At 38.6% G+C, this 15,125-nt stretch overlaps 1 protein-coding gene across 1 annotated transcript; it reads left to right on the top strand.

Moving 5' to 3' along the window:
• The first annotated feature begins 1,327 nt into the window (after positions 1-1,327).
• aimp1a (aminoacyl tRNA synthetase complex interacting multifunctional protein 1a) lies at positions 1,328-14,093 on the top strand. Its single transcript, XM_070916709.1, has 7 exons — positions 1,328-1,406; positions 4,999-5,129; positions 5,961-6,074; positions 7,956-8,120; positions 9,881-10,089; positions 11,752-11,920; positions 13,788-14,093. Coding segments are annotated over exons 1-7 (957 nt in total). The 5' UTR covers positions 1,328-1,404; the 3' UTR covers positions 13,955-14,093.
• The last annotated feature ends 1,032 nt before the right edge of the window (positions 14,094-15,125 follow it).

Genomic DNA, 15,125 nt, shown 5'->3' on the forward strand with positions numbered 1-15,125 from the left:
AGGCTGAGTCAGCAAACATTTATAGATATATATTTTTAATGAGCAACCATGTATTGAATCTACACTTACAATAACTCTTTACAATAAAGACTGAGGTGAAAACACACACCTGCTTCTAATCTAAATCTAACAAGGTTAATAAAAGGTGAAGCCACATGCTCTTTTAACTTGGATGCATTTATTTATTATGATTTCTTATTTATTATGACCAAGTACATTTTGAGGAACTAAACCTGTGTTTAGCCCAGAGGAACCAGGGACTCAATTTAGTTCCAGGTAAGCTCAGTGAGAGTAAACATCAAGGACAGAATATCACTAACTGAAAATGAAATAAAATGAAATATGATAAAATGGAAGGACAGGATATACAATATGATTAGACCCCTTACAAAGGGCAAAACAGAAAGTCATACTGTGTTTCCCTCTGGAGATGTCCACATATTGGCAGAGTCTGGGGTGAGTGATGGTCTTGAGGATGTGGAAACATCCCACTGATAATGGGAAAGATCTTTATATATACAGGACATGATAACATACATCTACGAATGAGAGGAACCAGCATAGTACGGTATATTACCAGCCAGTTTCTTATTTATGCCATTCAGTGTCAGCCAGGGGGTTCAAAACATGAACTGCTTAGCCAAAGGTAAGGCTTGTAAATGTTTATGTTAACGCAGGCTGAAGCAAAGACCATCATTAGAGCAAGTGCAGGATTGTAAGTTTAACATTAAACCAAAAGAGACACAGTGTTAGGCAGCGATGCTGAAGTTAGACCCACTGTGTGCATGAAACTAAGTTAGAAAATAACTGCCTCATTGGTCTGGGTAGGAAACCAACCCAAATGCGTCTATTCAGGCTTAATGGGAAGACCGTATTGTCAAGTCGACAGAATGAACTTGAAATTATTGACAAAATATTTATGAAACGACTCCTTTTCCTTCCTCTCCTGTGTGATGGGAACCGCTAAGTGAACGCGATCAGTGACGTCATTTTTGTGCGACAAAGTAGTGCACTGAAGACCCTTTCTAAGAACATAACTACGGTTGGTGAACTTTAAATCAAACTAAATTATTTCAATTCCTCAAAAAAGTTGTTTGATTTGATTGATTTTTTGTATTTTATGAGAGTTAGTTTATACTTACAGTAATTACACAAAGGCAATATCCGTAGTTTCCTTGCATTTCCCGACAGTATCCGATCTATAGAACATATGGCTCGCTAACTTTACATTCCTGCTTCATATCCGGATACTTCAGAGATCTAGCCGCGGGGGCCTGAATCCGCCTCTCTGCGGCTACCTGCTAGCTGCCTGTCTGTCGGCTAGCTGATGCAACGTTAGCAGGACTAGCAGCTGTCGAGCCCCCAGCGCTCTCTGAAACGTGTTGGGGTTGCTGCTCAGAGTCAATGTAAGTTTTAAAAACCTCTGTCTTTTATTTTATTGCTTAAAACTAACGAATCGTAGGCCGTCAATAACGTCTAACCAAGCCAGTATCTTACCAGTGCTAGCTACATGAGAGTTAGCCTACTGTCAAGTTGAATTTCCATGTCCCGGTGTCATATCAGCTGAACCGGTTAATAGCTTACTGATTTATCTGATCACGTTTAACTTACTATTTTTCAGTGCATGTTGTTGAGCAATCCATTTTCCACAATATACAGTTACTTCTAATTTCGTGATTACCTCTAACTAACGTTACCCCCAAATATGAAATGAGATGATGGTTGTTTTATTACTGTGATTTGCAAATTATTTCATGATTTGGTTCTTGTTTTATATTCTACCTATAGGTAGTAACTGAGCCGGAGCCAACAATCATTTTGATTATTGATTAACCTGCCGAGTATGTCACAGTAATATTTATATTTGTTTATTTTATGTTGCCACCATCCCTACCCAGAAAACAAATTTGGTGGTATAAAACAAATCAAGCAAATCATCACATTTGAAGTGAAAGTGACTATACATAAATCAGATACAAATATTCAATAATAATGTGTCCTGCATGTTTGGAATGTGTATATGATAAGTACCTTAAACAATTAATAATTTTTAAAAAATTACAAATAATCAATTAATTTGCTGTGCGTGATCCAATCCAATCTTTTCAGCTCTCTTCTAAATTCAATATGCTTGTGTAATGACTTTTCCACTAAACAAATAAAAATAATATAGATAATATCACTTTTGGCACATGAGATGGGCAGTTGACCTTATCATGACATTTCATACTCTAAGCATTTAATCAGTGTTTTATAAAAAAAACTGGTACTGATCGTGATACTAGAACTCATACATTAACTGTTTTCTATGCAGACACAGACAGTAATTGTTGTCTTAGTTAGATTGTCATTTATTCTTGACAGTGCATCACATTAAAAGTAGAGCTGCAACGATAAGCCGATTAATCAATTTGTTGATCAAAAGAAAATTAATTGCCAACTACATTGATAATCGATTTATCGTTTCAGCCAAACGTTGGCTGGTTCCAGCTTCTTAAATGTGAGGATTTGCTGCTTTTCTTTGTCATTAATTTTGTTAGTTTTGGACAGTTAGTTGGACAAAAGAAGCAATTTGAAGACGTCACTTTGGCCTCTGGGAAATTGTCATGAGCTTTTTCATTTTATAGACTAAACAATTAATCGATTACTAAATTAATGAAAATAATTGGCAGATATTGAAGCTAATAAGTTAGTTGCAGCCCTAATTTAAACTAATGTCATGATGTATCATATGAATATATATTATAGGTTATACATAGTTGCCGGCATGTTAGATTTGTAATCAAATTTACATTGCATTGTTAAACACTGAGGAGTGTCAGTTATTACTGCGTTTTTTTGTGTGTGTGTTTTCACTCAGTTATCTGTACATTTCTTTTTGCATGTGCATTCTAAAATGCATTCTCAAAAGCAATTTAAGGGCAAATATGAGAAATAAAACCATTGACTACATCTGGTGCTGAAAGCTACACATCTCGTGGTGTCTTTTAAATTGAAGTGTGTAGGTCCTTCTAATGCCTTCAGGTGGTGCTGAAAAGATGAAAAGAGGAAACACTTGTACTTGTGGTGGGTCCGCTCACACACCACCACCACCATACCAGAGAAAGCTGGTGGTTAAATGTAACAGATTTACAGATTTGATTCAAACCACCAATATAGTCTGTGTATAGCTATGCAGTGTTATCTTTGATATTTTAATTTGAAAATGGCTGCACACATGAAATGTTTTCATGGACTATTGAGAGCTGTATGACTAAGCGAACCAGTCATGCCTATTTTTAGGAAATTGATAACAGTGGATGTAGTCGGATGCCTTCTCCAGTTGAGCACCAGCTGTCCCTTGTATAGCACAGTTAACCTGATAAATGCAAATCAGGAGATGAGTCAAAGATATTTTGATTCCCATTCAGTGAAGACAGGTACATTTGGCATCCTGTAGGCTGGTGAAAACCCACGTCACAACATTGTTAACACATTTGGCTATTTCCATCTGAAATCCTAAACTGACATTACCTCTTCATGTCTTTATGCTGCAGAGCATACCTCGGCCCCAGGACCCTTTTTCAGAGGTTATCCAAATGAGATCAGCCTTTTTGTGGCTATTGTTATTACTCCACCACTGGTCCTGTTTAAATCAATTCAGTTTCTCCAAAAACAATGCTTTGATCCTTGATTTTATCAACTCCAGCTCTTTTGTGTTTCTAATTTCCTCATCCCCCAACATTTTGTTTTCATCTCGGGCCAGCTGTTGTTTTCCAGCGCCTCCCTGTAATATGTGTAAGAAGTTTTCTTCTCCATGCCTCAGTAAAAATCCTTCTTTTCCTCTTTCTTCAAGAAGTAATTTGCAGAGCTCAACATGATAAAGAAACGTTTCCCCCAAACACAAACTGGTGTCCAGTTGTATTTTGGTTGAGTGGCGCAAGAGCGACTAATCCCTTTTGAACTTAATCTCCAAAACGGAATAAAAACTGCATATGCTGTTGGTGCTAAGTATGGTTTAAAGGATAAGTTACCTGAATGCCGTTTCCTACCAGTTGTTGCTGTGAAAGACAGATAGGAATTCATCCAAGACTTGGCTTGTCCACGTCGACTTGGAACTTGTCAAGACTACTGAAATGTTGCAGTTGCAGAGTTTGGTATCAAGTTTTGCTTATTTATTGTCTCATTTTTATGAAAATCAGCCCATGTTCTCGTGATTATCTCTCATCATGGCTTGTGAACAGAGGTCAGATTTTGTCTCTTTGGGCAACCGGCCAAAATATATCAGTCATGAAAATCCCATTAGCACATGGTTTATACCTACTGGGGCTGCACATCATGGGAAACATGTCCGATTATGATTGTCCTCTCAGACTTATTGCAATATGGCAATATGGCACCCACAATGCCTAAAGTTTGATCTAGGATCATTTACAGTGTTTACTAATGAAGCAGTTAAAACTCTGCAGCGACATTATATTCTGATATGTTAAAAACAAATTTAAAAAATAGGAAACCCTGTTATAATGCAATGCAGTCCTGCAGAACAGCCCTGCAACACACACCACCTTTGTGGAAATGTAAAGTTTTTGTTGAGACTGTCAGAGAGGATTAACTCTGTGGTCATTTTGGAGGCTGTAGTTTGCGGTGGCGTTGTACTGGAATGCAAACCTTGTAACTCCAAACATGTATCTTTGTAGATGTTCAACATAGTACTTTAGAATACCATCTCTTTTTACGTTGCCAGTGTCACTTGAGTCCACTTGAAATAACATGGAATAAGGTAACTTTATAAGTATTCACTGTACATGGGAGATTGATGCATAAACCTTTGCTTGTGTTTAAAACAAAAGGAAAGATGCTCCATCCACAAAAGACTAAAAGAAGTATTTGCCATCTGAGCCCCTACAGATTGTATTTCATGATGTTGGAATGTAATCTGTTCAATATATTGTACAGCCCTAATATCTAGCATTTTAAAGTGTTGAGATTGCTGTATGTCTTTTTTTTGTCTGCTAGGTTTTTAGCTCGCTCGTTATTCAAGATGTCAAGTCACAATCCTTTGATGAGGCTGGAGCAGCGAGCGGCCGAGGCTGACCAGATCATCGAGTACCTGAAACAACAAGTCCAGCTGCTAAAGGAGAAAGCCAGTAAGAGACACACACACAGACACTGAAATGCTTATACAAAGAAAGGTTTGTCAGCTGATTATAGCCCAAGTCACTATGACACAGTCTTACAAAAAGTATATTTAGGTTTAAAGTAGATTTTTATGAATTATAAAGTTTCCAAATTTGTCTTGATAGGCTAAATTTCAAATGAAATAGCCCCTGTGCTGTGTTCAGGTGTAGTATGTAATGAGTTTCTGTATAGGCGGTAGGAGTGATATAATGTTTGGCTGAAGAGCTGCTTACATACATGATTCACAGCCTCATAATGTAAATACTGAAATCCCTGTAGGATTACGAGCGGTTTGACGAAACCTGAGGTCTCCGTTATGAGAAAGTGTACTTGAATTTTCAAGAATGGTCATTCTGAAGATAATTTCCCATGGTATCTTTTACATTTGACCCCTAAAGTTGTATGTAGAATTTAATTTAAAAAAAACCTAGGTATTTTAACAAAATATAATAAGTGAGCAGAAGTTTTGATTTGTGTAAATGATAAAGCTCCACTTTGAATAATCTCATATAACAACATACTTCAAAAGTGTCACCTGTGAGAATTATGAATTAAAAAGAGGGAGTGTTTTACTGTAATTTAAGACCGTTTGGGACTATTTCTAGATCCAAAAACTGGATTAGAGGAGAATTTTATAGCTGGTTTAACTCCAAAAGAAGCACAATATAGATTTTAATTGTCAACATATTTTAGTTGATAGTACATTTGTACTTGTTCAGAAGCAGTTCTTAAAATGTCCTGTGTGATAGTGAAATTTCATGCCAGTGCTGAGAGGTAAGCAAGAATTTGCCTTGCTGCAGTCGTCCAGGCCAGTGTCAGAGAAGAGAAGAAACTGATGGTGGAGAATGCCAAACTGAAGAATGACATCGAGGAGCTAAAAAAACAGCTGCTGGAAAAAGAGAAGAAGAGGGGAGGTATGTTGAGTTTGGTTCTCGGCAAAGATTTCCATCGCAGATCAAATGTTTGTTTGTCTTTTAAAAAGACCTTGATGTTGTTATCCTTTATATCTAGTTATAGAAGCGGTTATGTGTGCCTGACTTTTGGAACATTTGATGTCAGTTGTTGCTCATTAGAGCATTGTTTGGTTTGTACTATCAATGATAACATCTTGTGCATTCTCGCCTCAGCCCATTATATCCAGATCTTATTTTGTTTTTATCATAAGCAACTATAGTGCTTCAAGAATCCCCATAAGAATGATGGGGACAGCATGTCTGTCAGCTATTGTGCGTCTGACATACATTGACATTCAAGGACATTCAACAGCTCAGATCATTAACACACATGTAATGTTTTCCAGAGAGAAGCTGCAGGAATGAAGAGGGACTGGAAGAAATAAGCAATTTAACTTTATTTAAAATAACTCAATATGTTATTGTTGGAACGCTGAAGGAATTTGCTCCAATACACCCGAGACTATGTTTTTCCACACATCGTATCTAATTGTGATGTTTATTTTTGGGGTTTCTTTTCAATGGCTTTAAGGTGGCATAAAATAGCTTAATCAAAACATAGATAAATATGAACCTTTTTGAAAGGAATTTCTATCGGCTTTGCTGATTTGTTATTGAGATGAGAAAAACAAAACTATCGAATGCAACTATAATAGTGTCTTGAGAAAAACAACATTTTTGCAGCCAAGTAATAAAAACAGGGGCACTTGAAGTTCAGTGTCACATCTGCTTGAATGCCATTTTAAAGTTGAAATTTAAACTGCTGGACCCGTCTGTGGGTTTTGGGTCCACTTTGGTTGTCTTATTATCACCTAATCAAGTTATGGTGGCAAATATGATTGCAAATAGAAAGAAATTACACATCCGGCAGACATGGCGCAACATAAGTATTCATTTGGTGTCATGTCTCTGGCCACGGGATGAATTTAAGTCCAATGTTTGCTCTACTTTTAGTTCTGTTTTGGCCTCCTCCAACCCCTGAAACATCAGGCTCTTTAGCTGCTAAATGCTTCAGTGTGTTCACCAGGATGATAATTCTCTGTCGGTCACTGCTAACAATCCCTTTCACATTACACATCGTTATGTAATTCATTGTTAATATAACAATATTGATTGCTGCAACTTTATTTTAATATTCTAGTCAAGAGCCCAATGTTTCCAGAGACACATGCATAAAATGTGCATAAAAGAAATCATGTTTGTAAAAAGCTGGTTCTCAGTGTCAGAAACCTTAAGACTTAAAGGGAATGTCAAGAGTTTAAGTTATTGCCCGTAATTCCAAGGTAAACCGGAAAGGTCCTGATCTCAGGTCCTAACATAGAATTAAGGTAATTAAAAGCATTATGGCGACGGCGGTGCGCCTGCAGACCGATGTTTGTCAGACACCGGCACTAGATTTTGTAGGAATTCAAACATCAGGCGCCTTAAATGAGGGGTTATTTTTCTCTGGAGAGTTATTGTAGGACATTGTTCCCTGCTTTATGGCTCCATGTCCTTGTTTCCATCAACTTGGACACTGGTCATTTTTCCATCAACACTGTTTGCATCAGGAGAGCAGTCCTCCCACTAGGTGTGTAAATAAAGCTCCCTCTGTATCATTTCATTGTATTATGTTGATGCAACCAGCTCTGTGCGTGAACAGGGACAAGTAGTGCACCTTGTGTGTTTTTGTAATGTAAGTGATCTCTTTCTTGGCAGCACTGCTATACTCATGTCTCTTCATACTTTCACACGACATCTGGGAAACAATGTGCAGAGAAGAAAAAGTCTTTCAGATAGTAACTATGATCCACTATTTAATCATTTATTTCTACTGACCTTTTGCCTGTGTCCCTCCTGTAGTGCGGGAGGTGGCCATGCCCTCAGGTGACACCACTGTTGAGTGCATTTCAAAGCCCATCCCACCCAAACCCTCTGGACCCTCTACCTCCCCTCCTGCTGCTGCTGCTGCTGTCCAGAGCCCGTCTCCCAAAGAAGAGAATAAAAAGAAGAAGCCAGAGAAAAAAGGTAACATCTGGAGAAAGAAAGCACTTTGCAGGGTTTTATTATGAATCCTTTGAAGTTTTCGCATCCAGTAAAACAGTTTTAGAAGATTAAATTAAGTCTGTTTAGATGTGTCATATAGCAACATTTGTGTCGTGTTTAATCAGTTAATTAGCAGGACCATATTAAAGCTATGAAAGTGACCACTCACTTCTCACACTGAGGGATTTATTCGGTCTTTATCAACATTATTAATAGTTTTTGGAGCTTAATTGTGTTGCTTAAGATCCCGTTGTTTCCCATCAACAGTTGGATAGATGCACTCAATTGACCTTTTTCATTTAAATTTATAATATCAGGTGATAATGGATGTGAGGGTGATATTGGCCTCTTAGTGGATCCAAGATCTCTGGGCCTCAGTTGGAAGATGTATAGTGAAGCTTCGTTTGTTATGAAGTTTTATGATTTATAAGCTACATTTGGGACGAGGCGTCCTTGTCTAAAGTCACCAGTAATTGAATCCAATTTGAGAATGATTTAATATTTTGTGGATGTGCATCATTCTTCATCTTAATATAATTGCATTAAGCTGTTTTACATTTATGATAAGTTTAGAATACAAAACAGGGAAATCGTCTGCCGCAGAATTTCAATTAATTTGCAGTAAATCACTCAAATATTTTGTTTTGTTTCAGCAATAAGTTATCTGGACTAATTAGAAGAACTGTCAGGCAATGACAGGGAATAATTAGCATTGGATGTGTTTATGGGGTTGTAATTTAGAAAGAGGAAGAAACCACCTTTAAGACACTGACAATTCATGTTTGGCATTTCTTATATCCAGATGTTAGGGAGCTGTTGGTGAGAGATACTTCTTCCTCTTGATAAGCTGTTAACATGATAAATTCTTTGTTATTTCAGGCTTTAATCTAGATGTGTTCCCACCTCATCCAAACCGTCATCACTTGTCTACAAAACCGATGTGTAACCTTAGTGTAGTCGTGGTAATGTGACGTCGCTGTGCTGTCATGGCAGCGGAGCGTTGATTACACGGGGGAGAAATGTTGAATATCAAAGGCAGGGGTTGGAATTCATATTCTTCAGAGCTGGTGTGGGCTCAGAGGAATGATTAAAGACTGCGCGATCATTTGATCAGTGCAAACCAGGCGAGTGAAAGGTACTTTGTCTCTCGGGAGGAAGCATCTGCTATGTCATTGGATCATGTGACACTCACTTTCAGCCAGAAGTGGGTATTGGTATCGCCATTAAGTCAAAGTGTATACGCCACATTTCTGGGAAGAGGTGAAAAAGTAATTGTCTTTCCTTTAATTTTTTATTTACTTACAGATCACTTGAAACGCAGGCCCCTGCATGCAACCCTTTGGCCTGTCATTGGTGGGCTTTGTTTTCATTTATGGGAGGAAATTAAATCAGATTCCAGACAGATGCCCAGTATTGTTTCAACTATGATTTGTTTTTTATAATTTCCCTTGGAAAGATACCAGTTGGACGAAATATTCTCAGTGCCTTTAAACAACCATTTCCTATAATATCATGCACATTTAGAATAATAGCATGAAAACTCTCACAGATGCCTCCCTTCAACAAACCTACCCTTAACACGTGATGGATAGCTACTGTCTGACTTTCTGTGCTCAAAATGCACCCAACCAAATAGTTATGTCAGACTTCCATTGAAATGGCACAAATTTTAATACTAAAATTATATTACATTTCATTGCGAGGCATGTAGTATAACAATATTTTCCTTTCTGTCATGCCAGGAGGGGAGAAAGCGGAGAAGAAGCAGGCAGCCCCCAGCCAAGAAGATGCCAAGGTGGACGTGTCTCGTCTAGACCTGCGTGTTGGACGTATAATCACAGCCGAGAAGCATCCAGATGCCGACAGTCTCTACGTGGAGCAGGTCGATGTGGGAGAGGCTTCGCCAAGGACAGTGGTCAGCGGGCTGGTCAAGCACATACCACTGGACCAGGTACAAAGTGTATAATATAAAAAAAAAAAAAAAAAAACACTCAGTTGCCAGTGTATTATATACACCTAGCTGAAACAATCTAATACAAAAGCCTTGCAATAAATCCTACCTTCATGCAGAGTGCAATTTGCAGAGTGGGATTATTAGAATATTATATAATTAACAGGTTGGGTCAGAGCCACACACATTTACTGATTTAGCTTGTGTTCTTGAGGTGGAAAATAAAAAAGGTAATTGAATGCCTCATCCTGCCCCAGGTTGCAAGCCTGTAGATGTCAAAATCAACACCTGCCAGTAAGCTGTCCTGCTGCAGTGTCTGCTTATGAGTGAGGAAAACGTAGACTTCAAGACAAATTAGATTTTCATATTAGCTTCATGAGTTCCTGCAGAGGCTCTATCTGAGAGTTGTTTTCACTAGACACACAAGCAGTGCTGTAGTACTGAAGTACTTTATGTATACATTAATGGCTCACTAGGGTCATAATAAGGATTTATTAGTCAATTTAAAGTTACTTCTTAGGTAAACTCTGTGCTGATGGTTCTGCTAAGAGACTCCACATTTTATGTTGGTGATTCAGGATCTCCATCGAACATTGGTGTTTATTTTGCCGTCACATGGAATTGAAAATGGAGCAAACTAATTTGTATGTAGAGTTTCATTTAAGTGAAATGGGGCTAGTTTCTTTAATGGTCGTCAGTATTTGTGAGTTTACGTCATATTTCTAGACCAGGGAGCCTTTGTGCATTACACTTCTGCATTATACTGTATGTAGACGGTTTATATTATTTAAATGGAACCATATGCTTGCTGAAATCATGTGTTACAAACAGTGTGCGACTTTGTAAAAAAAAAAAAAAGGCTATTATATCTAAGAAAAAAACAGGGAAAAAAACAGTTTTTCCATGCACTCAGACAAATATGTTTTTACTTTACTTTCTTGCTAACTGTCTTATTTATTTGAGCCATTATCTATTTCTGTCGAGCTAGTAGGAGTGAAATATCTGAGGAATTGCATTATGGGTTTTATGGCTTGAGTGTCTGTTATTCTAGGATAAATAATAGGCACAATTCAGAAATACGAGATCTAAGACAGGCTAATCATTAAATCACTGTCAGGTGTCTACAGTGCTCATAAAATATTGCTCAAGTCAGAGAGTTTACTTTGTAAATACTGTTACAAAACATTCATATACTTTGCCTAACTTGCCAAAAAGAGATGAAAAATGAAAACTACCACCAAAACCCTGTCAAAGCAACATGAGTGATTTTTAGATTTATGTACTTCTTTCTTAAACGATGTCTCGCAAAAAAAAGGATTTCTCTCTTTCTCAGCTTTTGGCAGAAACCGCTTCTGGTCTTCTTTTAAATTTTGGTAAGCCGCAGAGGTCTCTAGTTTGAAGTTTTCCTGTTTCCTTCCTTTGGTTTATGAAATGAGGCAAACAAACCATAAACCTCGGACACAGTTATTTTAAATTAAGAGATTGTAATTGGCAGTATTGTTTATATTAGATTATGAAATTCTCTGTCCTGTAACCAAACAGACCACATCAGTTGAAGGTGTTTTTTTTACTTGAGTAAATTGGGTATAATTTGTTTTTCTTCTCTATTGTCTAGAACATATGGGTTGTAAAAATCTATTTAATCTTCTGTCCCCCATGCAGATGCAGAACCGCATGGCAGTCCTGATGTGTAACCTGAAGCCAGCCAAGATGAGAGGAGTGGTGTCCCAGGCTATGGTCATGTGTGCCAGCTCACCAGACAAGGTCGAAATCCTTGACCCTCCGAGTGGAGCAGTACCAGGGGACAGAGTTACTTTCCAGGGCTTCCCAGGTACTATCACCCAATCACTATACCCTCAAAAACAGATCAATCATTAGCATAAAGCTTAAATGTTACAGTCATATCCAACCAAACACACACCAGGAATGTTTCTTCACCACGAGTGACTGTCAATGATTGTCATCGGATTTCCCAGCCGAGTTTCCACGAAGTGCCTCTGACTTTAGGAAATGAAGGGTGTCGTTGAACCTTCTCACTGCCAGAAACAACATGGCAGTTTCAACATTCATTCCTCTGAAGACACCAATCATGATGCGTTCTCAGACCCCACTGAAAGCTCTCATTAGAGGACTCCTCTGTTCTGTTTGGTGGTGGCTAAATGGCCTGTGACTGCTGATTTGACAAACTAATCAACGCTCATTGCTAGGAATGTAACCTACTCTCTTTTTTTTATAGTCAGTCGGAAAGATAAGTCCTGTAAAGTTCATCTGATGTTAATGAGTTTGGGAAAAAAGAACATGTGAACCCTCTTCTGTATTAATTAACACATCAGCACAATCTCCTAAAATCAAAGACCGCCACCAACGGGCCAGCGTGGTTGTGATTTAAGTCACTGGATATCGGTGGTGAGAAGAGGACTGGTCTTGTTTTTCATCTGTTCTTATGAGAACAATAACCAAATTGGGAGTTCCCTGTGAAGATAGTGAAGAGGATGATGTAGGTGGATCTGTGGTCCAAGTACCCACAGCCCAGCTGCATCAGCCAAGGCTTTCTTCCCTGCAGTACACATGTCCCAGCAGCTCCAAGAGCTGTTTAATTCATGAGGGATCCCTTTGGCCAGAAATGTTTTATGGGTACTACATTAAAAAGAGTCCTATTCAAACCCTCCTCTGAAAACGTGGTTCACCAGAGAACAGAAGGAGTGGAGGATTGAGCAAAGATGGGATTGGTTGATGGTTTGTTGTGGTGTTTAGTTCTTGTTTGTTTAAAACGATACAGTAAAAACTGAGGCTGTTTTCTGAAGTACATGTAATGGAAAATAAGAGGTGAAAGAAGTTTGTCTTTTTTCCTAGTGTCCCTCTTTTCTCCCATCAAAAGCACCATAGCACAGATTCAATTACATCCAATCCACTGCTGGTGTGAGTACATGGTTGTAATTGCCCACATTTCCCCAACTAATGGGGCCCAGTACTTCTGCTTGAAGTTAAGAATGTACGCAAGTTGCTCATCAAAACCTCTTTCACGCTTCTGATCAAAACTGATTGTTGCCACTCTTGGGTTGTAAAGCGGCAGAAATGGCAGCCTTGGGAAATGAAACACATTTGTGTCCTCATACCCTGAGATGGTTGTGTAGAGAGGAAAACGTTGACACCAGACAGAAGCCAGCCAGTACCGGCTTTGATTTTTCACGAATGCCAAGCAACATCAAAAACAAAGGCATCGTGAAATGAGAACCTCCCTTAATTGTTTTCCCTGGATGCATATTTTGATTCTGAGAAGTTCGGTTTAGATGTTTTGAATTATGGCTGAGAACAAATGGCAGCTTTAAAAAAAAAAGCTCTAATAGAACATGATAGAAAGTCTGACTATTCACAATTCAAGTGGGAGAAATAAAATTAGAATTGGCTTGATAAATCATGAATATAATGGTTGGTCATTTGCTCACAATTTGTATTGGCTTCAGCTGATATACAGATCGTATCAGTGTATGCTGAGTATGAAAAATCCAAGAAGGAAAGTAACAAGTCATCTATCAATGTGTCTTAGCATTAATATATTAAAACAGCGTTTCAGTAGGTTATGCAAGGACATGAACATGTCACATAATCAGTCCTGGATCCATAAACCCTGCATGTGTGATGGATCAGCAGAGAACAGGGGAGTCTATAATGGATCAAACTGACTTCTTGATTTTCAGGTGAACCGGACAAAGAGCTCAACCCCAAAAAGAAGGTGTGGGAGCAGGTTCAGCCAGACCTACGTACGGACGGCCAGTGTGTTGCAACCTACAAGGGAGCTGCCTTTGAAGTCGCCGGCAAGGGAGTGTGCAAAGCCCAAACCATGAGCAACAGTGGAATCAAATAAAATAACAGAGCTGCTTGAAATAGCTCAGTGTTTATTTGACAATCATCTACGGTGATGACGATGATGGTGTTGAGAAACCGGATGGTGATGAATGGAAGAAAATGCTTTGAAGATGTTCAATAAAGGGATTTGAAAATTATATATACTTCTTAAGTGAGTGCTATGAATCTGAATCTCTTTTTTTTACCTCTAAAATATACACAGTCACGGTCTATAAAGTGAAGTTAATCAATACAACTGTTTCGCCTTTAATTCACCAACTTTGTCTCTTCTCCCGAGGCACGTTAGCTTGATTGTGCTTTGATTTTGAGGTTATAACTCTTAAGGACGCACGCTGTGCTGGACTTTAGCGAGCACCATTGGTTTCCACTTCATCTAATCTTGGGCATTTTAATGAGCAGGAGATGAAACAGGGATGTTATACTACAAAGCCTAACAAAAACAGATCGGGTTCTCAAGCTCTTTGGAGGGGCTATTTTAGATGGTACTAAGTCCCAGCTCTCCAATCTCCTGGCCCACTGTCAGTATCTCAATCTTGGCTCTGTGATGCCAGTGCCATGTGCTTTTGTTTTATTGTCCCCTTGAAAGAAAAGATCTGCCCTCCTCCGGAAGTATCAGACTACACAGAAGAAACAGACAGAGAGCTGTGCACCTATAATGTTACATCAACCGTAATTAAGGCCATCCACTCTACAAAAACATCTGTCATGGGTCAAAGCCGACCATCGCGCACAACTTGTGCTTACTGTTCGAGTCCTATTCTTAAGTACTCAGAAACCTTAGTGTAATCTTTTGTGCTCGTGTTCAACTTCACATTTTTCTTAGATCTGTTTTGCTTTAGGGTTACTAAGTGTGATGGAGGGAACACTTATTTATTGTCAAGGATCCAAAATCAAAAACATTTGCATACCAGTAGTTACTTTTTTGAAATGAGTGCCTGATAGCACAGGCGTGTAACTCACAAACTCACTAACAGGCTACACAGTCTCCTCAAGGGGGAGCTGATCGGTCGGTGTCAGATCAGTTTCAAACTGCCACCTACAGGAAACTAAAGCAACGGCATCAACAGCACCACTTGTTTGCAAAAATAAAAATGATAGTGGAACATTGTTGTGTCACACTTATGTCCAGTGAATTTTAAATCCTCAAAACAGAAAGTACAATTGGTGTA

This window comes from Enoplosus armatus, chromosome 2 (genome assembly GCF_043641665.1).
Source record: "Enoplosus armatus isolate fEnoArm2 chromosome 2, fEnoArm2.hap1, whole genome shotgun sequence".
Taxonomy (NCBI): Eukaryota; Metazoa; Chordata; class Actinopteri; order Centrarchiformes; family Enoplosidae; genus Enoplosus; species Enoplosus armatus.

Bases quoted from the DNA above. Each gene is read 5' to 3' on its own strand.
- aimp1a (XM_070916709.1), top strand. The intron at 6,075-7,955 runs GTATGTTGAGTT...TCCCTCCTGTAG, and splicing joins AAAAGAGAAGAAGAGGGGAG to TGCGGGAGGTGGCCATGCCC. The intron at 11,921-13,787 runs GTACTATCACCC...CTTGATTTTCAG, and splicing joins TACTTTCCAGGGCTTCCCAG to GTGAACCGGACAAAGAGCTC.